The following is a 26,606-nucleotide window of genomic DNA, read 5'->3' as shown; positions in this document are numbered from 1 at the left end:
AAAAGTGTAGATGGTACAAGATGGTAAAAAGTAAATAAATAAACTTAATTTTTGCACAGGGGGAGCTGAAGATGGAAGGCTGTCCCTCTGGGTCCGTGAGAGTCTTTGTGGGCTGTGTTGAGCATCTCTTAGAAGACAGCTCATGAAGACAGTCTCATGGACCCAGAGGGACAGCCTTCCATCTTCAGCTCCGTTTGTGCAGAAATAAAGTTTATTTCCTACCTGTGGGGACTTTTTACCATCTCTTACCATCTATACTTTTCCCAGAGCCTGATGAAGGGACTTTCTCCTGAAAGCTTGCAGAAAAGGACAGTTTTTCTTGCCATTTTCCAGGTGGTCTTTGAATTTTAAACTTCATTGCAGAACAAGAAAGATTTTTTTTTTTTTTTAACCTCCCTGCCTGCCATCTGACACCTCCAGGGAAGGAATTCTACCTGATCTACACATCAAAGAGATAGCACAGCTCACAAAGACACTCTCATGGACCCAGAGAGACAGCCTTCCATCTTCAGCTCCCTCTGTGCAAAAATGAAGTTTATTTCCTACCTATGGGGACTTTTTACCATCTTGTATCATCTGTACTTTTCCCAGGGCCTAACGAAAGGACTTTGATCCTGAAAGCTTGCAGAAAAGGACAGTTTTTTCTTGCCATTTCCCAGTTGGTCTAATAAAAAGTATAATTTTTGAACCAAGAGTTCTAGTTTTTCATATGTCATCTTGTCTCAGACCAACAGGGCTACCAAGTACACCCCTAAGTTAAAAAGAGTGTGATGTACTTGCATATGCTTGCATGCAATTGGCAGGGCCCAGAGGGCAGGACTTAAATCCCTCTCAGGATTTTCCCTGGGGGGTGGGAAGGGAAGGTCTTGCATGATGCATTTAAAATTGGGGAGAAAAGTTGGTCTTTTATGAACCAAGTGTCTCAAACTTAAGAAATCTGGTGAATGTGAAAAACGTGGCAGGTCACTTAAAGGTAACATCCCTACCCTCAACTTCCCCATCTCGCTACTGGAATTACATTCTGTCAGAACATGTGCAACGCTGGAGGCTTTTAGTGGTTTGGCCTAAAGTATTTGTTGCATTCATTCCTGCCGTGTAACATGGCTCATGTTCACATGCAGGAAAAAAAAAAGAGGGGAGAACACTAAGAGAGACAAGCAAATTAAGAGATTCCTTCCCCCACTATTGAAGCACCTGGAGGGTGTTAAGCCTTTTATAACCATTCTTTTTTGGAGCCATAACTCATAGTTGCTTCTCTTCTGTTTTCATTTGCAGGTTGTGCAGCTTGACTTTAAAGAAACTGGTAGTCTTAAAGGAATTGGATAAAGAGCTCATACCTGTGGTCATTGCAGTTAAAATGCAGGTAACTTTGTATTTAATTAGTTCTGAGAGCAAAATGGAACCTTGCTAAAAATGTAAAGTGCTAAATTGTCAGGAAATAACCATGTTAGGATGAACTTCATCCCCCTAGCCACGAGTTGCTATTGCAGTGTTTTTGCAATTACAGTATATGGTGTCTGAAACTCCATGGCTACCTACACATGTTAAAGTTTTGGAATTTTTTCCCTCCGCTTTCTGTAATGTTATTGTCTCAGCAATTATGCATGTCTTCATAGAGTGGGATGTGTTGAGTTAGTCCTTTTGTTGAAGACAAAGGTAGTTTTATTTTGCAAAACTGAGTTTTTGGTTATAAATTCTCTTTTCCCCCCAAATTCATTGAAACCAAGCCTGTTGTTCTGTGACAAGTAGCCTCTTGTGTCAGGGTGGAATTTATTCCCTAAGAGCCTAGTTCTACTCGGTTTCAGGTAGATGGGAATCTAAAATGTTCTGTTTGCTTCTGAAAGACTTCCTTTCTGCTTTTCATCTTATTGTTGCTATGGATAGGAGGAAAGTAAGGCTGGAGCGGACATCACAAGATCATCTAGTACAGCCCCCTGCTCAAGGCAGAATTATACTTGAACCAAGATCTGCTTAAATTAATTGTACTAGTAAAATAGTGAAAAATATTTTGCTATATGACAAGCTTCAAAGGAGTCCGTGTAGCTACTGTTGCAAAAAATACAAGAGCATGTTTCTTGCTCGACTAAAAAGCATATAAAAGTTTTTTCAACTGTATGGACTTGTATGCACATGTACCTTTTAGTGTGTAAATATACCTATCAGTTCTGAACCTAAGATGATATGAATGCATCACTTTTGCCTGTAGATAGGAGACAGACTAAAAAGCAGTGGGGTCTGTTCTTGAATTACTTGTCGGCTCCGCTTACAGACATTCGTGTCACTGACAATACCTAAACATTGCTTAAAAGCAGAGGAAATTCCCAGGGATAGAACTTTGTTAGCCTAGAGCCAAAATGGGAGAAAGCAGCTGGTTCAGCCAAAAACCCTGTGGTGAATTTAGCAGTCAGGATATAAGACAAAGGTTTTAGCTTAGAAATTGAAATGTCTGCAATGACTTTACATGAATAGTCCAGGTCTTTTTGTACATAAATAAGTATTCAACAAATAGTCATTTTGAGTATAGCTAGAAATTGCTATATCTGTCTGTTGAGCCCAACAGGTTATCTCCGGTGGACTAAAGAGGTCTGTTGGTCATTGGGATACCCACTTTAAAAAAAAAACAAACAGAAAAAAAATCAGAATTTTGCCCCCTTCTCTCATGCAGTCACACAACTGGTCTTGTTAACATGGTTGTGGGGTACCAGCACTCAGCGCTGCTCTGGGTTTCTTGTGCCCTTCCAGGATGGGAAAGTCTAGTTGCTGGAACCCTGGGAAATTGTTTCCCTCACAATAAGTTGGCTTTGTAGGGAAAAAGAAACCAATCTAGAAAATCAGAATAGACACTATAAATAAAAATATGCATCTAATCTTAACCCCTCCTCCAATGAAGGATAGCAAGAGGAATTGAGAATATCACAGGGAGGGATAGGAAGTTGCTTCTTGAGTATTTTTCAGCTACCATCTCCCCATGTACGCTCTTGCTAGAGCTTAATGGAACCTGGTAGTTGAGGAGCTATAGAGAGTTCAAACACTAGGTGGACAAGGTTGTTTGGGTGAATCTGGTATCTTTTATTAGACCAACTTAAATAGTTAGAGACATTTTTCTTAGCAAGCTTTTGGGTTTAAAAACCCTTACTCGAGCTGAGGAAGCATCTGCAGTTGGTGTGTGCTCTTCCTGGATGGCACGTACCAACTGCAGATGCTTCCTCAGCCTGACTAAGGGTTTTTAAACCCGAAAGCTTCCTAAGAAAAATGTTTCTAACTATTTAAGTTGGTCTAATAAAAGATATCAGATTCACCCAAAGAACCTTGTCTGCCTATGCCTTTAGACCAACACGACTATGACCTACACCCCTGTAACAGTAGGTGGAAGAAGTCTTGAAGTCTGTACTCCAGAGAGACCCAATACAGGGGCAAAATGCTTTGTGTTCTTCTTAGCCCTTGGAGCTAAGGGATTACTGAGCCTTTTCACAAAAGGAGGGAGTTGTGGCTTGTGCAGACCGCTTCCAGGGCCATATAAAGGAACCCCAGAAGATGTGCAAATATGATATGCATGGTCAGACCATTTGGGGTCTCCTAGCCTCATTAAGAATTGGTTCTATATACTGTTTATTCTCTCAAATTATTGCTGCTTAGAAGCACTATGTATACGCCCTTATGTGTATACCATATTTAGGTTGGAAGGGCACAGGTCCCAGGGAAACTTTAACTATGTGAAACTGGATTACTGCAATGAAGATGGTTTTATGTTGGTTCTGGTTATGACCACCTTCGCGCACTCCCCCCCCTCCCCCCCACATTGCTGCAGCTTGATTACCTCCCCATTTCTAATTAATTAATCTGATTAAGAAAGTGCTGATATCACCATTGTAACCAGTAGAAGCAAGGGCTGAAGGCAAATTTAGTGTAATTTGCTTAGGATCACAAAGGAAACTTGTGATGGATAAGTGGTCTCCCAAGTCCTAGCCATTGGACAATCCTTTCCCAATCTTCTCTTGACTTTGGCCTTGCATATCTCCTGATGTCACCAGGTCACCTGTAGAGGCCTAGAGCTGTAGCTTACAAGCTAACCTTGTGTATTCCTTGTCCTGTTACCTGATTTCCCCACCCAGGTTTATTATGCCATGTAATGGGCTAAAGGTGGGGCAGTATCTGGGCAGCTCCTCCATCAATAGTTTAAGTACATTTCAATCCTTCCCTGTTAAAAGCCCCCTTATACCTTGGGATATTAATATGGTGCTGACAAGGCTTTTGGGCGGGTCACTTGATATGCATGAGCTCAAGTTTCTCTCAGTCATTTTTTCTGAGGTTGGTCAAATTGCATTGCTGGGTGCATTTACTTTCAGTCAAATGGCTTGCCCAGCTTTTTATATTAGAGATAAGGTGTTAAACATATCATAGGCCCTTCCAAAGGGTCTGAGGGAGCTTTACCTTTTGTCAGCCCATCTGTTGGTCCTTCATTACAGAGCCATTGCGCATTTTTACATATGCCTGGGACAGGGCGGGGTATGCTTTAATTAGAGCGGCTCCAAGAACCACTCTAATTTAAGTGATGCAGTGTCTTGTGTATCATTGTCCCTGTGCTTCAAAATGGTGGCAGGGAAGCTTTAACTAAAGATCATTCATGAGCTTCAAAGTGTCCCTTCTGATATTTTGAAGCATGGGGATACTGATATAACACGAGATGCGGAGACTGGCTGGAGCATGCTAATTAGCACATTCCAGCAGACTTATTAATCGAGTCTGCTCTGATGTGCTGTAATTATAGCATGTTAAAGCCAGCCTCCTAGCATGTCTACAGGCACCCATTGTGTTGAAGCATCATTAAAACAGCCTTGTCACTGTTAAGGACTCTTGCATTGACTGGCCCAAATTCAGTCTTGAAAGTTTGTCATAGTTGCTGGGATAGCTATATCTCTGCCCTTTACCTGGCGTCTGTCTTTGCTGAGTTCCATTCTTCCAGAGTTGCCATTAGCTGCCATTGTCCCACTTCTAAAGTGTTCCCCGAGCTACTGTGTCTGGTATCAAATGTTCTCCAAGAGATCTGACGTATTTAGGTGCCTTGTAGAATTTCCTTTCCTGGAGACTGCCCAGAAGTACATAGTGACAAAACAGTCTACTCAAACCAAAGCTTATAGAAAAGGGAAAATAAAACGGTCTATATGCATGTCTACCTTGCCTAAAGCTTTATAATTTCCTGATGTTAAACTAGATAAGGTAGATTTATTTGGACAAAACCAATGGGCATTTGTTTCTTGGGTCTTAAACAACAATATCAGGCTCTTCTCTTAAGTGAAGACATCCTGCTGTAACTCTTTGCTTCTGGACAATGGCCCCTCTGGGCAAAACCAGTTCTGAAGGCTCAGCAGAAGATCAAGCTGACAACCTCTGCACTCTGCTTCTCTATTCCTGGCTCCTATTATGAGTGTTTGAATAGGCATACATCCACGCACAGAGGGTCGGCTCCACTCCAGCAAGCTGTTTGTAGCTCAGCATAGAGCTCCTGTGAACTCTCTGCCCATGTTCTGCTTGGAGAACTACTGCCTGCCAAGAACAAATTTTCATTGGGAATGGCTGGGGGGGGTGGGATTTGTGGGGAGGGGAGGATCCCCCTTTTGTGGTCTCTCCCAACTTTGGCGATTCACTACATCCCAAGTTACAAAGCATTGGATGCTAGAGTCCTGAAAAGGTGAAGGGAGCGGGATCACGCTGATGCCCAGAATTTCATCTGATGGATTTTCTCTTTCTATGTAGGGTTCTAAACGAATACTTCGGTCTCATGAAATTGTGCTGCCCCCAAGTGGACATGTGGAAACGGAACTTGCACTAACTTTTTCACTACAGGTAATGGAGATTTAAACCTCAAGGAGATGCACTCATTTAGAAAGCTTTGTTGCCTCTAAAGTCTCTGTGAACAGTCTAATTTAAATCTTCTTCTGAAATGACTGTAGGTTGTTCTAGCAGACACCCTAATGGTTACCGTAATGCTTTTCATTATAGTTGCTGTCTCAGCCATTTGGACTGAAATGTTCTGTGCTGGAATTCTGCCTTAGCTTGAATGTTTTGGGGAAGTTTCGTATTATAAATGATCCAGCAATTTCCAAGTGCTAGGCTGGCAAAACAGTTGTTTTTGAAACACTGGCACCTCTATATTTTAGAGCAAAGCTATGGAAGTTGATGGGGTAGCCACAGGGTTGGAGCCGTGCTTTTTTTTGCCATTTTGATGGAAATCTACAGAGACACAGGCAAATTATAAGGCTTTGAAAAACAGCATGTGTATGCCCAGTGGAACTTGTTGAAAGGCTAGCAGTTAAAGACTCTGACTATTTCTTCTTCAGGAAGTGTGTGCCATCCCCAAAGTGCCCAGAGCAGTCTTTCAACTCAGCAGTATTAGTCCCTCTAGCGAGCCTGCATGTTGTCATGCTTTAGGCATTGTAGTTTACACAGGACTTAAAGGACTTTTCTTGTCATTGCTTCTCCTGGTTGCTGATTAGGGAGAGTTTGGTCTAGGAACTAGGACAATGCTAGAAGTTGTTTCCCTGCTTTTCTTTCTGCTCTCCTTTGCTGGCATCCAGGTGATGTGGAAGGAAAAAGCAGGAAACCACTTAACTTGAATGAACTGGAAGGGGGTTAATGGCAGCCAGATGGAAGAACAAGGCTAGAAGTGGGGAACAAAGAGCCCAGAGGAAAGAGGGATATTGGCAAAACCTTCACCAAGAACCCCTTTTCTAGTTTGACCATAGTAGCCTCATTCCCACTTGCTTTTCCACACTCATTTAGTCTCGTCTTCTACTAGGTATGAGGGATTTCCTCTGTACCTTACCTATTGCTGAGGGACCCTTGGCATTAAGAAGTGTTCCTCAGTGACCAGGAGTATCTTGTGTGGAAGTGAAGCCTCTTGGCTAGGAGCCAGCAGAAGACCATGAAGTCCATTTCAGCTCTTCCACTGACTGATGCATATAGCCCTAACCAGGAACCAAGTCTCCTACCTTGCACAGATATTAGTCTCCATATGGAATAAAAGGAGAGGTAGCTGAAAAGAACTTATGCTTGTGCAGTCAAGAACAGAAGTAGCTTTTGAATGGTCTTGGATGTTCAGGAAAATAAGAATTGTGGTAGACACATGTAAGTGGGATCCTGTGATTTTTATTTCAGCATCTCTTGGCAGCTTTTACCACATCCCACAAATTAAGTGCATTTACTTACAAAAATGAAGCTCCTGTCTTTGCCATTAATGGGGAAACATTAGCTTGGCCACCACGCTGTTTGGCAAGATGCATTGCCTTATTAGAAGTGCTAAAATAGGATCCTGATTCAGCACTTGTAGATGCACATGGCTATGGCAAATCAATATTAGCTCCTGTGTTTTTGCCAAGACTAGACAAATCCTGGCTTCCTGGGGTGGAGAGATTCCTAGGCCCTTGTTCTAATAGCAGCATGTGCTGAACCTTCCCAGTGAGAGCCACAGCAATCGCAATGTGGGGAACCTCTGCACTTGCTCTGCTTAATGAGATTCCTGTGTTGCAGGCATTTGGGGTATTCACATTTAGGGAACACATGAATGTTGTGGAAGTCTATGAATTGTTTCACATGGTAAAGATAGAGGTCTTAATCCAGTGGGGCCTGGAAATCAAATATGGCCCATACTTATTCCAAAATCAGTTAAAAGTTTCAAGTATGGACTATTGGAAGGATGATGGTGATAGTGGTACTATAAGTAGTTGCATGGGAGAAACTTGATGGCTTTCCAGTCAAACTGGGATATGGAAATAAATGGAGATTCTAGATTTTCCCTGTCCTGAACCCAGCCACACAAGGTGGGTTAGAGACTTAGCCTAGCTTCTAAATAAGCTTTCATTGCAATGTGAATGGAAGCAGCAACTCTGTTAGCAATAGTTCCTTTCTTCCAAATGTATTGGGTAGGTGTAGAGAACTAAAGTCTTGGCAGTAAGCCAAGATCTCCCGAGGAAAGGCTTTGACTTGGGATGAGGCCAGACTGTCCCTCTCCTACTGTGTGACACCCAAGAATAAATATTCTTGATGGATCTGGACAGGCATGTGGTTTTCTGGGACTTTCACTTTCCTGGTGGTAGGAATTGGGGTTCAGCTTCCTTTCATTCTGCATTAAAAATCCATGCCCTTGGAGCAGAGAACTGCATTTAACATGACCGTGACTTGCAGTGAGAGTGCTCACAACTTTCTTCTTCTTTGGACGTGAGCTTTCTTGCAGTAGGTACCCCCAGATCATCTTGTGGATGTCTTGTAATATAGCCCCTCAGAGTACAGGCCAGGCTGTGTATGGACTTTTCTGTTCTACAACCCATCAGAGTCCACTCCCATTGGAGTGACTGGGAATGCAGCCTGAGCCAAGGTGACAGAACTGTGCCCTTGACACTGTAAACTTTAAGGAAACGGAATTGGAGAAGCTAGCAAGTGTAATGCATTGAGAACCTGTTGCTGAGATGAGGCCAAGTTCTCTCTGATTACAGGGAGGATTTGTGTTCTTGCACAGTGATACAGTATAAGAAGCCTTTCTGGAATGGCCCAGTAAGGTTTTAACAACACTAACTGCCTCTTAATTGGATGATAGCTTGAAGATGCTTCAAGCTTCTAACTATGGCCTTGCCCAAGCAATTTGGAAGCTAATGACCAAGATATTTGAGATAAATTTGTAGGCTCAGGAGTGTTGGCCAACATGTAGCTTCTGACTAAGAGCACCTCTGATGTATGGCAGTGATTCTCAGCCAGGGTGCTGGCCACCCAGGGGTGCTGTGAGATCCTTTGAAGGTTGCATCAAGGTAAGCAGATAAGCAAAAAAGCACAGACTCAGGCTCAGTCCCTGCCTGGCTGTTCCCCAGCCCCCACAACCTGGCCCCTCTGCAAGGTAGGTAAGCATTGTAATAAATATGTTTTGATTTGTTTTGTTTTTTTTAAATGGGGTGTTGCTCAATTCACAAAAGTCATGGAGGGGTGCCTTGAATTTGTTGATCGGTTATTCTGCTAGCTCAAGTGGTAGGATCTGTGTAGCAAATGCAAAAGATCCGATGTTTCCGATGAGCAGACAGCTAGGGAAGAGGGTGGGGTAGTGATACCACATATTGCAGTAGGTTTTCCTTTCCTTTTTGTTTAAATAAACCTCAGATGTCCCCATACATAAAATTCTAAACCAAAATGGATCAAGACTCTGAAGTCCAGTACTTGGATCAAAAAAAGTGGGAACCATCTCTGCAACATAAACTCAGCCTTCCTGTGCATTTGTATTATGATAGTCTTTTTGGTTATGTCCTTAATACTGTTTCTTCTCTGAGCCCCCTTGCCTCATACAGGTCACGAAACAGACCATGTTCACTGAATGAGCAGCTATTCAGTATTCTCCTTATTTAGTGTGTGACCTTCCGCACCCTATTCAAGCTCTGCTCTGAAGTTAGAATTAGTATTCTCTTAAGCTTTTTGGTGGTTATTGCTAATGCTGGGGAATATTCAAATGCTGTGTGCTTGCTTTCACAACACGGCATGGAATGAGGGGGTTTCAAGTGTAGCATAGATAGGAACTGAGGCATGGGGATCAAGGCCAGAAGCATCTGCTAATTCTGGGTATGCAATTTGAGATGCATAGAACCTGACTCTTTCTCCCAGGGTGCTTAGCACTCCAGAATATTTCATATTTTTGCAGCCCAGCTCCCATTTGACTTTAGTGGCAGCTGCAAGTGCCCAGCACTTCAGAAAACCACATGCCCGGGAGTCAAGTCGTGTGCCCTGAACATAAGGAAAAACACAGCGAGTGGCCACCCATAAAACCTGGTTTAAGTGACTTGTCCAGAACCACATGAGAACTCTCGGGCAGAGGCATGATAAGAATCCAGTACCTCTCAGTACCCTTCAGCTGTCTTACTCGTGATGCTATCCTTTCTCTTCCCACAATTCACTGCTCCATTCACTGCATACCTTCCAGCAGCCCATGAATCTGGGTCCTATAGTCAGGCTTCTTCACCACACAGGATTGATTTCTTTTACGTTATTTGGCACATTGAGGCAGCCTCCTGTGGAGAAAACAGTACCCCAGGATGTCATTAGTCTCTATTATACACATAAGGGAGCCAATTTAGGATTGCATTGGGAAGATTGATTCCAATTCTGAGGGTGTGACTTTGCAAGCTGATGTTCCCTTACCATCCTTTGTGCAGTCTTTATAAGGAAGTGATTTTCATGTGAACAGACTATTTTAAAAATTTTATTTGGTCATTGGCAGAGTACTGATTTCAGGAAATGCAAAGCCTCCTTTGGCTGGAGAGCATGGCACTGCCTGTCCAACCAATGAGCCATGGGGAGTTTAGGACCTTCTTGGGCTATCCTAGCTCCTGTGTAGTCAGCCTTTCAAAAACTTACTGCAGGAGACTTCCATGGGCTGTACTTAGTCCAAAGTAAAGGTCAGGATGTTGCAGCAGGGACTTCAGGGTTCCCACTGGTTTCTGAAAACAAAACCCAAGTTAAGGAAGCCCAGAGTATAGGGGTTTTCTTTTGGGTTGGGGGGGGGTGGTTGTGTTTTGTGTTTTTTTGGTTTGTTTTTTAATCCTGCAGGAACTTTGCAGTCATACCTGCTCAGAGCAAACCAGTTTCTTCCAAGCATGGAGAGGCAGCCAGGGGAATTCTTGAGGGAATCGTTGTAGTAACTATTCAGATCTTTTGCATTTTGCTAGTAGGCCTGACCCAGGAAGGGCATGGGGAAACAAAGCCCTTGTAAAAACATACTTGGAAAGCTGTGTCTGTAGATTTAATGCTTATTGTACATTCTCTTTCTCAGCATTGTGAAGACAGACTGGATGGCAAAAGGAAGGAGAATGTTTGAGTTCAGGGAAGAAACCCAGGGGTAGATTCTCAGTAGGAAGGGAAGGGTGCACAGGGGACTAGCAGCCACTGCTATTGTTAGAACCAAAGATGAATTTAACTATAAACATCTTTAAAAACACTAGTGTTTAGAGAAGTAATTAATCTCTTACATGAATCTGTTACCAGCAAAAAACTTACGTAGCTTGGATCAAGTGTCAAGAAGCAGTAATAAATATCTTTCATACCATGTTCTCACTGCAGTATCCTCACTTCTTGAAACGAGAGGGCAACAAGCTTCAGATCATGCTGCAAAGGAGGAAGCGATACAAAAACCGAACTATCCTAGGCTACAAGACTTTAGCAGTGGGCTCCATTAATATGGCTGAGGTACGTACCAGATACAACTCAAGTGTTCATCCTTATGCAGCTAATCCAAAAGAAGATGTCACCCCAAAAAATCCTTGTCGCTCTTAAGGTTACCAGTCATTTTTAGGAGTTTAATTTTTTCCAAGTGTATTATTGTTGGAGTTCAAAGGTGTTAAGGGCAGTAATACACAACAATAAATACTATCTATTTCTCTGAAATTTATCTTAATAACCACAGTCCTATAACATTAGTTTATTACCTTTATTACCTTTAAGACTGCAGATTAGCACCAATTTGTTTATCCAGATACAGAATTGTTTGCCTTGCATTCAAGGCACATTTTAACTAAAGAACTGAATAACTTATAATTGTGAGATTAAAAGATTAAAACATCCAGCCCACCAAATCAAGCTTTCCAGAGGGAGGAGATGCTAGGTGATCTGTGCATTCCTAATTCTGTCCCTCTATTCTAGCCAAAGTTGTGGAAATCCGATTTTAGGCATCATTGTGCATATGTGCAAACATAAGATGTTTAGTTAATTTTTTTTCATGGTGATTTATTTTAATATGACTTGAATAGTTATCTGGCTCTTAACTTTAAACCAGTAGTTGGGGTAGACTTGTAGCATATCTGTTGAGCTTCAGCTAACTCTTTCAAGTCCTAATTAATCTCTGCATCTGTGTACTTCTAAGTGCAGATAGCCTTGTAGAAGTGTGGCCTAATGGAAGGCTGCTGCGCTTCCCTTAGTATGGACCTCCTCCAACAGACATCATTCCAGTAGAGAACTCTTATCAGGATGAGTTCTGTAACACTACATTCAAGCTAGGCTGTTGTGACTTCAAAACAAAGGAATTTTTATTAGTCAAATCTACAACAGCCTTTTATTTTCTGAGAACTAAGCTTGCAGACAAACCTGTGATGCTTCCATTTTTTAACTAGAGCGCATTCTGAATTCTAACACTTTTAGCTGATTGCTTGTCCTGCAATACATTCAGTTCATTGTTAAGAACTGAAAATGAAATGCCACTACAGGAAAAAATGAGCAGCGCTCAACCAGGTTAGTCAGCAAATATCTTAACAATAAGCATTCTCCGTTGAAATGTAACAGGTTTTCTCGCTACATTTTTGTAACATCCAGTAGAGGTTGGAATGTAAATATTAAACATCTATAACATCCTTGCTAATGTTTCAACCAGATCTTATTCTCTCCCTTAACTGGATCACTTAACAGACTATATTCAAAAAAACAGAAAAAAATGACAAAAAACCCCCAGCCTTGCTGGTGCCCCTTGCTCCCCACCCACAGCCCTGCTCCCCCAGCTTGGCTGGAGGGGGCCTCCAGCTGCCAAGGCTGCAGACCTGGGTCTGCACCCCTTGCTGCCACTCCCCCCTGCTGCATGGCGGGGAGGTGGCTCTCTGCCGCAGTGCACACTCCTGAGGGGGGGCAGAGGGGATCTGTGCACAGAGCAGGCGGGTGTGGGGTCCCACCCTGCTGCCCTCCCCTAGGGCCTCTACAGCCTGGCAGGCACAACCCAGTGCAATAGGGCAGAGGAGGGCCACGTGGAGAAGCTGCTTGCCACTGCAAACTCCGTGCTGCCCTAACAATGCGCCTCCTGGCTTGAGGAGTGCAACCCTGTGCTGCTGCCCTCGCTGAAGCAGCGCACGAAGGAGGTGCGTTGCCAGGGCAGTGGTGAACTCCCAGTGGTGGGCAGCTTCTCTGCCCGGCCCTGCAGTGCCCTGTTATGCTGGGTCATGTCTGCCGGGCTGCAGAGGTCCTGGGGGAGGACAGCAGTCCCAGTGCTTCCCAGCTCCCTCCCTCCAGGGGCCTCAATCCCATACTTCTCCCCACTACTTACCTGTGGGAGCTGCTCTCGGGCTGCCTGGGCCCATGTGCATGTAGATGCACATGGCTCCCCCTGACTCACTGCCCTCTTCCTGCTCCCTCCCAGGTCCCTGCAGGCTGGAACTCTGCCAGCCTGCAGGGAGCTCATTGCAAAACTGGAAAATCCGCGGGTTGCTCCAGTAAAACAAGAAAACCGTGTTTGCCTCCAGCAAAAGGTAAAATCCTCTGTTTACTCCATTTTTCCATGGGAAACAGAAAACCTGGATTCCTGGTGATAAGGAAAAAGCCAGGGAGGTGCATAAGGAAAATTTGGAGGCCTAGAATGAGAACTTGAAGAATAGGGTGAGAAGTCTGAGGGAGGTGTGATCTAACTATGCTGAAGGAGGTGATGAAAGGAGGATGAGTATGGGGAAGAGCATTCCAATTAGCAGGACTATCAAGGTAGCCTCATGCTTATATTGTGGTCTCATTACTTGTTCTCATTAGCACCTGCTATCACATGCGTGCTTGTTGGTTAGTTTTTTCTCATAGTTACCTGCAGAGTTTAAACTGTCAAGACAAGGAGTATTGTTTTGGAAAGCACCTGGAGAATTTAATAGATAACTGGCCAGGAGCAGTTTGCTGCTGGCGGTTGCTTGAGTTAGCTCATTCTATGTTGATACCTTCTTAATTGGGAATTCCTGTGTTGAGAACTCTTGCTGAAACCTAATAGTTAACACAGTACAGATGATGTACTGAAGCTTGGTACTGGAGAATACATTTATCAGGGGTCAAGCACACCCCAGCAGATTTTCCTTTCCCTGCCATTCCTTGAGGTCATAGCCAAATGAAATTTGACTGTGCTGAGAGTTTGTCAATGGTCCTTTGAAACACAGTATTTGAGTCTTCTTGCATGCTTGTAAATCCAGAACAGCTCTGTTTTTAAAGTAAGTTTGAATTTTTTTCCATCTTTTTTTTCCACTAGCTTTTGTGATGGATTTTAATCAAGTGTGTGTGTATTCCTTCTAGGTTATGCAGCACCCTACTGAAGGAGGTCAGGTTCTGAGCCTTTTCAGTAACATCAAGGAAGCCACAGCCAAAGTAGCAGAGATATGGATTTTCTCACTGTCCAGTCAGCCCATAGACCATGAAGACAGCACTATGCAGGCCAGCCAGAAAATCAAGTCCACAGGTGAGGGTATGCCTTCCTACTGGAATTCAGCCCCTTTCCACCTTCTACACCATTTTTTCCTTCTAACAGTTCCAACTTCTACCTTAGTCCTGCCCTGAAGGACCCCTAGGAAAGCTGTATTTTTGTAATATAAATGAGAGGGAAGACTTGGATCAGACCTGCCATGCCCCTGCCAACACCCTTTTCCTTTTGTTATCATGTTGAATGCCCTTCACTATCTTGGTCTTTGGGGTGAGGACTGCTGGGTTTTGTTTGTAAAGCACTGGCTATAGTGAATCCCAGCTTCTGAGTGTGATCTGTGAGCACAGCAGAAACAATAATGGTCAACTTCTTGTATTTTTCTGCTAACCAAAATACAGACTTCAAGGACAACAAGGAAAGAGGAAAAATACCTGACCAGTCTTCTTTTAAGCGGTGGTATAGTCTGGAGAAACTTTAACAGAGCAGGTGGCCAGAGAAAAGAAAGCCCAAATGGAGCACCTTGGGAGAGTCAGCTTTTTTCTGCTCTCCCATATTCATAAAGAGTGCAGATCCTCACCTATCTAGGCTTTTGAGACCTTGGTGACCTCTGGTCTGAGTGTGTTCTTGTATGGTACTCGAATAGACCTCTTTCTCCAAGGCAAGCATGTAAATTTTGGACATGTGGATAACAGGCTTTGGTAGGCTTTTGTAACTGGGACAGAAAGTGTATAATTCTGTTCCCGGAAAGTTGTTTTTCATGTGAACTTGAGTGGAATTCCAGCTGGAGAGAATGAGTTCCTCGGACAAGTCAGTACCAGTTTTTGCTAGTCCTATAGAATAATTTATACCTGGTGAGAGAGTTCTGAGGCAGGAATGGGACTACAGGGTTACAGGACCAGGCCCTCGGTTTTAGATTCCCTGGTTTGTTGCACTATACGCATTTTCCCATTGTGAAGGAATTGTAGAAACCCTTTGTGACGAGTCTGCTGGTGGTACCATCTATGATAGAGGCACTGAATTTTGAGCTTGCTACAATGTCTGAGTCGTATCTATTGACTCCTGTTCTCTACCTCTTTAATTGTGTTGTTTGGAACATATATTACCACAAGCCAATAGCAGGCTTGCTGTAAATGATTCATAGATCGTTAGGGACTGGAAAGGACCTTGCAAGATCATCGGGTCCAGCCCCTGATAAAAATATAAAGGAATTTTCTGCAGAAACAAAGTACAAACAGGAAGTGTACCCATCGGTTAAAAGAACCAGTACACATAAATACAATGGTAGACCATGTACTGACTCCTCTTCACGAAGTTGTGGGGATGTGTGAGAACTTAAAGGAGTAGAGATCTACCAGGAAATGATGTCACTCTTTAGTGTCCATGTTGCTGTTATGGGTAAATTATCTTGGGCAGGTGCACTGGAAATTCTCCATTAAGTTAAATGGACAAAGATACATTTCTGCTTTTTATTGGCCACTTATGAGTTCCCTTTTTTTAAAATAAGATGTGGAGGAGGATGTGGGACAAGAACTTTCTCTTGCACAGATTTCACTGCATGATCTGTAGTCTCTGGCATCTGTCGTTGGTCCAGTTTACCTCACTTGCATAACTTTTAGTTAGTCAAGCACAAAATAAGCTATTCTTTGTAAATAGGCTTACAGTAAGGTTCTACAGTAATTGATGTAGGACAGCCTTTATAGATTTTGCATAAGATAATGTTCTGCTTTTGGTTATGAACTAGCTTTGTGAGCATATATCCTGGATGTTCAGTGAGTGCAGGAGATCTTAGTTTTCATACACATGAGTCTTCCTTTCACATGACATCTGCTGAGTGACAAGATAATCATTTCATTCTGACCTCTAGATGAGAAGTGCAAGTTTGGAAAGCCAGAGTTTCCTACTTGCAGAGATGCACCCTGGAGAATCCCCAGGGTGCATCTTTGTAAGAGGGGAAAGCTGGGTGAGTGCTTCCAGGGGTTGCATGGTCCCATACTGTGTGGGAATTCCTGGAGCACACAGGATTGGGCGCTTTAAGGCTTGGGAGCATCTGCCCAGGGCACCTGGAGCATTATGTTTGCATTCTCACTCCATAAAGCAAACAAACACCTTCCTCGGTAAAGAAGCAGAAACTGTTACTACCTTTCCACCCCACAAATTTTGGGTATTTGAGGTGTGACAAGGCACAGAGATGTCTGTTTGCTTGGCTTTTGTGCCACTAAGAATTCCTATGGCAGCATAAAAGGTGACATCTGTTTCCACCTGTTATCTCTAGCAGCTTCACTTTCATGAGCATTTTCTTTCCTTTATAGGCACTGTCCGTCACCTTTAGAGTAGGGGTGTCAAACATATGGCCATGAGTGGCATCCAGCCTGCAAAACCTCTGTCTGGCCCCCTGGGCTACCAGCAGGCCAGCAGAAGTTGCAGGATATAGCCTGCAGCAGAATCCAGGGCCCTTTGGCTCCGCTTAGCATGACCATCAGTGGCAATAGCTATGCCCCTGGACTCACTGCTGCCACCAGATGCCTTGCTGCCAGGGTGGCCACTGCAGCAGCCCTCACACCCTGGGCTGGATCTGGCTATAAGGAGCCCTGTGGTATGATTCTGGCCTGATGCCACTGCCTTAGAACATTTATTATTTCCCTAATCTCTTGGAAGTTCTGGCCTTTTCTGTATAGTGTAGCAAAGTAGTCATCTCCTGAGACAGCTATGCTCTTTAACTTCAAGGATGCTAACCAGTGTGACTTAACATTTGTCCTCTGTACTCCAGAGAACTAAAGCCCTCCTGCTCCATTCTTTCTAAAGGGGATTTCACAAGGCTTTCTGCTCTTCCCTTACAGATAACTATTCTGAAGAAGAGTATGAGAGCTTCTCCTCTGAGCAAGAAGCTAGCGATGATGCTGTCCAGGGGCAGGTACTATATGAGGAGCTGCTGTGCAGTAAATTCCCTTTTTTTGAGAAGGGCTTCAATACAACAGTGATAGAGAGGCCATGCTTAAGTTTAAACTGTATACCTAAATGATTCAAAAGTAACACCCAGCATTTGGCTCTGAAGGACAAGCCATCTGCAGTGGCAAGGCTAAAGCCAGAGCATACAATACTGTGTTTTTCATGTTGTGGTTTGTTGGAAGCTCTTATGAGTTCAACCTTTTTTTTTTTTTTTTTGTTTTTTTTGTTTTAAAAAACCCACCTGACTGGTATCCAATACAGAGAACTTGCACAGATTTTCTTTCTCTTAGTAATTAATGGCACTTGCTGATCAACTTCAAAGCGTATGATTAAAATAGTAAATGTATTAAAAAGAAAGGATTGAAGGAACCTTATAGGAGTGTAAACAGTTGCATCCTAACAGCTTATATCATTATTATTCCAAATCAGTATAAATGAATCTGTCCATACCCTCATCACTAGTATGAATGGGGTGAATTTATACTTCCCAGGGCTCCTGTTCTTGGCTCTGTGCAAACCCAGTTCCCTATTTTAGAGCCATTCTTTGCCATCTGTAGCAGCCAGAGCCTGTCTCAAGTGAACTTTGAGAATACAAAGAAAAAGTAGTTTTGGGGAAGCACTAGCATAGCACAGTGACATATACCAGCTGTTTGAGCTCTGGCTGGCAAGTAACATATTGCATACCTAGGGCTGAATGTTCTGATTCAGCTCTTTCTCATTCCTGAATGAGTGCAACCCCAGTCTCTGGCCTGTTCCCTCTGTTCTGAGCCCAAGGTTACGCATGTTCCCTCTACAGCACTTCCAATCCCTACTGACAAGACCTACAAATACAGAGTCTGAGCTGTACTCTCCCCACTCCTGCCGTATATGGTCACATACTGTTAAACTCCCTGATGCATAAAATGCTGTATAAAGGAAGCATTGTGCAAAACAGCTCTTGTGTTTTCTTGAGGCAGGTGTAAAGACTAGACTTTCTTTTCCTGTTCAGGATTTGGACGATGATGAATATGAGCTGGGGAAGCCAAAGAAGCAGCGGAGATCGATAGTAAGAACGACGTCCATAACCAGGGTCGGTGGAAATTAGTTTTACTAACACTGTGAAGGGGTTTTGGCCAGGATGTGCATGCCTTCCAGGGAGCTACAGAGCTAGCTCTACAGTGAGCCCAATGGCAAGATCAAAATTGTTTGTGGAAGGTGGGGAATCCTTAAAAGGAAGTGAGCCAAGAACCCACCAAATTACTGTGAGATTGGGTGGGGAGGGTGACCTTAGCTATACATGCATGTTTGCTACGTCTAAGAGGTAGCTACCTCTAAGAACTTGAGTGAAAAGCAGCCATGAATCCCATGTATGTACAAGGCCTCACTTGTAGCCTTCAGTGGAGCAGAGACTTTGTTGGCTTCTCTGCACAGGGTTGAATTGTATTCCTAGAAGAGGGTTTCAGAGTGGACCAGGCAAATCAAACGTGGGACAGGAGATGGGCCCAATTAATAAAAGAGACCAACATTTATGGAAGTGTGCCTGTTTAGTCCAGATCGAAGAAATCTGCCTATGATGTTGGATTGTTTGGTAAATAATTGGCAGTACCAGACTATCATTAACCGCATGTTTGGGCACCCTTCACTTCAGCATGGAACCAGAACTTCTGCCTTGGATTGTTCATTACCTGTGCAGTTTTGATGTTGCCTGAACATATCTTGAGTATTATCATAAGCAAAATAAAGTTATTAGTAACTTCAGCCACCTCTGCTGCAGAAACCATGGAATAAATTGGATTGACGACTAAACCTACTCTTGGTTGAAAAAAAAAATCTACCTTTGTTACTAACGTTTCTAACATCCACACTTCCTGAGGGCATCTTGAATCAGGCCTAATATGGCTGGAATTTGCCATCCAAAGACAGTCCCTTAAATGTGGATCAGAAAAATGACAATTTTTAGGCTCTTTTGAGAATCTGTGGCTGACCAGGACAACATACAAGTCCCTGAACACTGGAATATGCAGCTTTCTGTGGTTTTCACAAGAAAACAAGTTGTCTCTAGCCTTGGCAGCTAAGCATATCTGGAAACCTGCAGTGCCTTGACTGATAGAAAAAGCAGCTTCCTTGAGTTTTTTTTCTGTTAACTCTTTTCTATAAGGGAGCATCCTTACCTCTGATAAAACTAAGACAAATTACTTCAGTGGTAGAAGGGTACTTGAGGAGGTGGGGGAGGGAGGGCAAGGAAAGGAGAAGGTGGGAAAAGAGGGAAAGAAATTACAAGCTGCTTTTCACAAGCACCCAAAATGCACAGATGTAAAAAGCAGGGAGTGGAATTATGAGCTTGGGATTTACCATTTGGAGTTACAGGCCAAGCTGTTTGGGACCAAGATGGTCTTCTGTAGAGTTATGCCAGTGAACAGCCTGTATCAAGGCTCTTCCTTCACTCGTGTTCTGTCCTTATGCCACCCTGAGTGTGTAGTCGAAAAAAGACAGCCTGCATTTCCTGGGTCTTGGTAAGCATTCGCTGTTTTGAGGAGGACTATATAAGGCTTCCAATAGAAATTAAGCAAAACTCAGCACTTGGATTTTTACTGATTTGAGTCAGCAGCACATGTATAGGAGGAGGTTGGACTGGATGTCTTGTGGAGGTCCCTCTGGCCCTACTTTTTTTATGATTCTGTGAACTCTGACATTGAAGCCCAGCCAAACCAAAAAACATCTTTTCTGTCCCTCCAAGTTTGCTACAGCTCTGCTTGTAAAGCTGTAATGCACTACAGAACCTTGCTATGGAAATGGCTTTCTAGTCATCCACTTGAGAGAGGGAGAGGAAAGGGGGAGCCTCCTTCAATTAAGACTTGATGTAAAGAAATAACTGATTACTGGGAGAAAGCATTGTTCTCTTATATCAGTACTCTAGAACCAGGCAAAACTTCTTCATTGGCTCATGTAGGTACATAAGAAGGCAGAAGAAGGGCCTGCTGTATCTAGCTGATAAATTTATAGCAAACCCTTAGTCAGCTTGTGACCAACTGGCAGGCTAAAATTTGGGGATTTCCACCAAATACGTAAACACAAGCCTGGCCAAGTGCATTTGGGAGCCAGTTGAGCTGTAAGGGCTGGGACTAAGCGGTGCAAGCCCAGGATGTTGTGTCCCCTTATTTAGAATGGGATCTGGCTTTGTTTGGTAAGCAATATATGGGTTACAAGGAAAAACAGCAGTACTCCTTGGTTTGGGGTGTAGTTCAACTGCTTGGAGGGTGTTGCTTTGGTACAGCTGCTTTAAATGTCGTGCTGCTGGCTACCAACAGGGGATTTTATTTATTTACTCATGCCATATTCACATAGAAGTGTTTTTTGACTTACAGCAACAAAACTTCAAACAGAAAGTGGTGGCGTTGCTGAGAAGGTTCAAAGTGTCTGATGAAGTAAGTGAGGAAACGCACGTTTACACTGCAGGGTTTTTAAACTGCTTTTGATGGGATTTTGCTTAATTGGCTTATTTCCTGTATTTTTTTAATTTCCTTTCACTTTTTTTTTTCTTGCTTCCATTTTTGTTTTCAGTCATGCAATTGGAAGTGTCCCAAGATCGCAAGAGACCTTGGCCTAAATGCTATTGTTCTACTTGGTTCCTATATATGGCTGCCTGGGGACTAATTTTTAAAATACCATCAAAAGTGACATACAACTGACATGCAATTTTGCTAACAGATCTCAGCAAACACTTTAGCTAAGTACAGACATTTGGGGAGGTTCAGTCAGGTTCAAATTAGGTTCAAAGTGGCTGCCAATTTAAACTTAGCTTGTCTCGGTGCTGATGTTACACTTACAGACCCAGTCTCAGTGCCTGGCAATCTGTCTAAACCTGCAACTGTGTAGAGATTCAATCCATACAAACCAGTTTAAAAATTGTAGAACATGATTTAAGATGAACCTGGATCTTTGTAGTATCAGATTAATTAGATTTAGGTTAATCTGGTGCATGGAACTTCTGGGCACTTCCCCTGTGCAAGCCCCAGGACTGGGAAAACCCAGCCACTGGCCCCAGCCCCAGGGCTGCTCTTTTCACTCCTTCCCCGCTTCCCCCATGCATTGATCTGCTTTTGGGGGGGTTTTTTGGTCTGCTCCCCATCCCCCAGTTAGCCCTCTCAACCCCAGTCATAAAAGTCACTCTGGGTACAGCTGCTTTTATCAATGTTTGCTGCTGTTGGAGCCAAGCAGGTAAGTCCCAGTGGCGGGAGGAGAGGGAATGTAGGTTTGCTGGGGGGCGACCCCACCCAACTCCTCCGTTTCCCCCCCAGTTCATACCTGTTCCTGATCCCCTGGCAGACCCCCAATCCCCTCCAGCTTGCTAAACCCCCAACTGCCTCAGTAGCCCTTCCCATCTTGATTAAGTTTGGTTGCAGCTTGTTTTCTTCATGCTATAAAAGTTGAATGGACTATGCAGAATCATCTACCAAATATGTACGTAATGAAAAATGAGACCATTTGAAGAAAAATACAGAAGACTAAGAAACTTACTTACTGTGAAAAAAGGCAGATGCAACACAGCAGCTTGGACTGTACAGTTGCTCTTAGGAAGAGGCCAAATAAAGCAAGTACCCTTCTCAGGACCTTATTTTAACAAGTGCTGTCCATTCCTTTTGGTCCTTCGTGTGAAAGGAAGTTGATGAGTTTGTGTTAGATCCTTGTCCAGATGCTCTTTATTTAAAAAACCCTTGTTTGGATGTAGCCCATAATTTTTTCTTCACCAGTTTGCAGATAAAACAGTGAACTTAGTCAGAAGGAGCTGCAGTCATTTGATGAAGGTTGGGTTATGCCCTTGAGAGCACAGAATGCATACATGTTCCTCTTCCGATAGTGGGACCCACTTTCAAATATTCTGTTACCTGTTATGTTTATAAACATAGTGAACTGATATTGTAATAAATTATAATGTTTTCTATGCATCTTTAAGCTCTCAGGTAAATCAGTTCCTTAACCATATACATATTTTTTACCAACCATGCTTAACCATTTACTGAATGCATTGCTCATTTTTTTTAAATATGTTTAAAATTGCCATTAATCTCTACAAACTAAAAAAAGAACCCACATACAGAGCATGGCCCCAGAATTGGTCTGTGAAAGGTGCCTGACTTTGATTATCAACCAGAAATACCAACCTGGTGCACTGCAGTACCTGTGTGAAGAAAGGTGTGGAATCAGTCTTCTAGCTATTAAAGCAATGCCTTGTTTCATCCATATGTTCTATGCTTAGGTTCTGGATTCAGAGCAGGACCCAGCAGAGCACATCCCAGAAGTTGAGGAAGACTTGGACCTTCTGTATGATACATTGGATATTGAAAACCCCAGTGACAGTGGTCCTGAAATGGAAGATGATGATAGCGTCCTCAGCACTCCTAAACCAAAGTTAAAGTAAGGATGTGGGGGTGGTGGATGTCTAGTAAAAATTTGGTATAGCTTTGCTACAAGGGAAGTCAATTGGTCCAGAGAATGAGCAGGTTAACTAAATGCTTTGCAGCATCCACTTCCTGTCAGGCATTTGGAATCTGAGAGAAAAGAAGGGGAAGGATAGGGATTCAGCTCACTTCTATATAGCTTATAGCTGCAGGTCACATGTGTGCCATTCATACTTCTATCTTTTCCTCCTTGATGTGACAGTAGGGAGCAGCGTTCATTGTAATCACAGCTTAAAAGACTTGAATAAAGGAGAGTTATATGTCTTATGCCTGACAGCCTTTCTCTCCCTAGAGCCTATTAAATGCTCTTTCAGGTCTTTTCCATAATGTGCCAAATGTATGGATCTACATTGTCTGTTTAGACTTTTGCCTGTTGTGCCAAAATATCTACTGACAATAAGGGGAACCGAGAGCCATATAAACACATCACTTCCCCCTGCATCGAAAGAGGAAGAGAGAGGCACTAAATAGTGGCAGATTTGATCTCAGGGAGGAGAGGGGCTAAGGCACATGTCAGTTTTTCTTCAAAACAATGGAGAGACCTTATCTAGGAGGAAGGTTTTCAACAGGAGATCAAAGGCAGGCAATGAGCAAACGGTATTGTGGAAAGCAATGTGGCAGAAGCATTTAATAAAGAGTGAGAAAGATGTGACTAGCTTATGAAGATGGACTCCTGGTAGCTTTTTGAACTAGGTAGCTTGTGTCAAGTGCTGTTTTCCTGAAAGCAAATCAGAGTTGGGGGTGGTAAATGACTTGACTGCTTATAGTGAAATGCAGATCATTTAATAATCTGGAGCAGCTGGATATACATCTTTAATATAATCAAATACTAGGTTTTGCATTTTGGAACCTAAACCCTTAAAGATTGGGGCACTGAATCATGGAAATATGACCCTACAAAGGATGATGGGGCAGTGGTAGATGCCTTGAGTTCTTGTGCTTAGTTCAGTGGTGCGGTGATTTAAGAAACCAGTTTTGTCATAGGATATGAATGGTGAAATATTGTTTAAATCAGGAGTAGGCCTGCAGAGGCATTTTGCTTGGCACATGTGCCTTGGAGCTGGGGCTGCACTGCCATAACAAGGATCAGGCTTCTCGTGGGTCCCCCCACCATCCATCCCTAGTATGCTAAAGCTTTGCAAGTTGAGGATGCAGGTGTTTTTGACACTCTACCCAAAATGTTGCCAACACTTGGTTTAAGCAGAAGCAGATACTGTGTCTACATGAAGTGTTTGGAGACCACTTTTTTCAGTATTGTTCATACCAGAACTGGAAACCTGCCTTTAAAAGGATATAAAAACTTGGTATATGTCTAGAGCTGACTCTTGCAGGAAATATCCCTCAAGTAAAACTAAAATAGCTCAGTCCCAGAAACCATCACTCCATCTCATCTTAATGTTTTGGTAAACCAAATTTCTGCTTGGGGAGAATATTTGATGAGAGGGTCCCTTTTTAACACACTAAAAGCACATGGGAAGCAATGGCTGGAAACCAGGAGAGAGAAGGTGTTTTTGTTTTTTTGTTTTTTTTTAACACCGAAGATAATTTTAACTATCGAAGAAGATTACTGAATATTGTGGGTCATTCACAAGTGATGGGGTTTGATGCAGGCCTAAAGCATGGAGTTCCATCATTGGGTCCTCACAGGGGGCCAAACCAGAAGAATTTTATAGAAAGTGGAAAAATATCGTAATTTAAAAAAAAAAAAACTTTTGTCAAGTTCAAATGCATTTTTAATTTGTTAGTCATTTGGAAGAAAATGTTAAACCAGTGACCTCTTCTCAAAATTTAATCAATTCAGAGGCTTCTCTTATATAAGATCTCAAGGCAAGCTTCTTTAACCTTTTAGGTCATGCATTAAAGATATGGCACCTTGTTGTCTACTATGTTACATATCTGTATCTCTTTTTTAATAGAGTAATGCTGGCATATAGTTGTCAGAACATCTTTATTCCTGGTTTTGTTGCGCCAAAGGGTTTTGCATTAATTTAGCTTTGGTTTTAGGTTAGCAGAAATGCTTGGTTTACTTCTGTGGTTGATTTGTCAACCATCTGGTATCTTTCAGAGTGTAGCTTCTAGGGCAGACTTAAAAAAGTAATGCTGTGGGAGAATATAGTAGGTTCCAATTAAAAACTACCATGTTCTTTCAGGTAACAGTGCCCTTGAATGTAGATGTATCCAGTCTTTCTGACTGTAAGAAAAAAAATTAACAGACACATCTGTGAAGCATATAAAAGTTTTTTAACTCAAATTTAAAATTCAAGCAAACCATTCTTAGAAGAAGCATTTAATGTCTGAATGTGTCTATTTGTGCTCTTAAAAATTCCAATTTTCATTCAAGGATTTCTGACTTACTAAATGATTTAACCAGGATTTATATACCCTGTTATAAGAGTGAAAAAGGCTAGAAATCAATAATCTGAATAAATCTTGATTTAAGTTGTAGCAATGCATTCATGTGCGTAGTTACAGCTTCTCTGCTTGGTTCACGAAAATGACAGAATCTTGTATAAAAGCTGTAGGCATATATAACCTATCCACTTGTCATGTTCTAACCATCATGCTAAACAGCAAGAATGAACTTTTAGTTACTTACCCAAAGTTTGTATGAAAAAAAAATGTAAACATTTATTTCAATTTGGTGATTGTATGTATGGGATCATGATTGAAGCTTGTGATCTTAAATGAATATATCTCATTGTGATAGTTCCTGCTTGCCTTAACATCTCTTATGTCTGCAGTAGAGCAAAGTCTCTGCCCTTTTTAGACTGTCTCCAGGAGGAACCAGCGTTTCAGGCACAGGATTGAGAGAAGCATAAAGGAGCAGAAGAGAAGAGTAGTGAGAACGGAGGGAATTTGCACTGCAGTGGAGCATAGAAATACCTGGCTAGTTCTAGTAGTAGTTCATATGATAGTAGTCTAGCCAGAGCAGCATGTTACTTGGTGCAGGCTGACTTGACCTAGCTCTCAGCATGGCTTTGGGACACCAATGTAAGAGAGGAAAGCGACTTTCCAAGAATAAGGTATAAGGGAGAGAGGGAATAAGAGTCAGAATTCTCTTGGAGGGAAAAGACATTTAGGAATATCCAGGTAAAGGAGTAGTGGTCACAACCATGTAGTACAAACCTCAGAGGAAGAAGGAGAGGACTTGTGAGTTACAAGGAAGAAAAAGAGGCAGTTTCTCCATATCCCTCCCTCCCCACCCTTTCCCCCACCAAAGGTCATGCATTCTTCCTGGTAAATTAATTCAGGGTGGGAAGGAGAACACCAGAGAGAAGCATGGTTAAGGATCTCTAGGTTTGCTAAGTACACACTGAGAATGGAGGCTGGGGCAGGTAGCGGTGAACTGTGATTACCTTCATAGAGGGAGAAGAGGATGGTGAGGGAAGTTGCAGTAGGAACAAACATGACAGATTTGTCTTTGAGGAGGATTTGGAACACAGTGAATTCAGGGTGGGTTGATGTCACCAACATGGCCTGTTGCAAGGTGAAGACTAGGGTGGACATGTAAGAAGAGGGAAGGAAGGAGAGGATAGAGCTGGCTTTTCCACCCCCATGCTTTGTAAATAAGCACCCATTGTAAGAACAGCCCTGTTAGGTCCTGCAATGGCTCAGTGACAGAGTAAGGGGAAAAATCATGTTTTCTGACTCCCATTCCTAGTAATCGTTCTTTTCCATGATCCCATCAACCCAAATGGGAATTGCTAACAAGCCCCACTTAAACCCATGAGGCCATCCAAAAACTGAGTGAAGAATCAAGTCATGCAAAGGCAGTCCTGGCCACAAACATCTCAGAAGTGCATCACCATGTTTTTTGCTCATTTTGTTTTAGACCTTACTTTGAAGGCCTGTCACACTCAAGCTCCCAGACAGAAATTGGTAGCATCCACAGCGTCCGGAGCCAGAGAGAGCCCTCCAGTCCTGTAAGTCATATTTCTAGGGTGGTATTTATCTACAGGTGATAGTACAACAAACAGCAAGGATTACTGCATCCATCTGAACAGCATTGTTGCATTGTAAGTTAACATGTCAGTGAAAAAGATTAACCTGCC

The 26,606-nt window shown here is 42.7% G+C and overlaps 1 protein-coding gene across 1 annotated transcript in view; it reads left to right on the top strand.

The window, feature by feature from the left end:
- The window catches only part of PACS2 (phosphofurin acidic cluster sorting protein 2), a 107,760-nt gene that overhangs the window by 15,992 nt on the left and 65,162 nt on the right, over window positions 1–26,606 (top strand). The window contains exons 3-11 of the mRNA XM_019530574.1: window positions 1,276–1,363; window positions 5,755–5,844; window positions 11,089–11,214; window positions 14,047–14,209; window positions 17,008–17,081; window positions 18,105–18,161; window positions 20,461–20,520; window positions 22,353–22,510; window positions 26,387–26,477. Coding sequence (XP_019386119.1) covers window positions 1,276–1,363; window positions 5,755–5,844; window positions 11,089–11,214; window positions 14,047–14,209; window positions 17,008–17,081; window positions 18,105–18,161; window positions 20,461–20,520; window positions 22,353–22,510; window positions 26,387–26,477 — 907 coding nt within the window. The remainder of the gene's footprint in view (window positions 1–1,275; window positions 1,364–5,754; window positions 5,845–11,088; window positions 11,215–14,046; window positions 14,210–17,007; window positions 17,082–18,104; window positions 18,162–20,460; window positions 20,521–22,352; window positions 22,511–26,386; window positions 26,478–26,606) is intronic.

Source organism: Crocodylus porosus, unplaced genomic scaffold (assembly GCF_001723895.1).
Source record: "Crocodylus porosus isolate Cpor-Errol unplaced genomic scaffold, CroPor_comp1, whole genome shotgun sequence".
Classification (NCBI taxonomy): Eukaryota; Metazoa; Chordata; order Crocodylia; family Crocodylidae; genus Crocodylus; species Crocodylus porosus.
The sequence above is the reverse complement of the archived record's forward strand: the minus strand, read 5'-3'. Positions and strand labels throughout refer to the sequence as shown.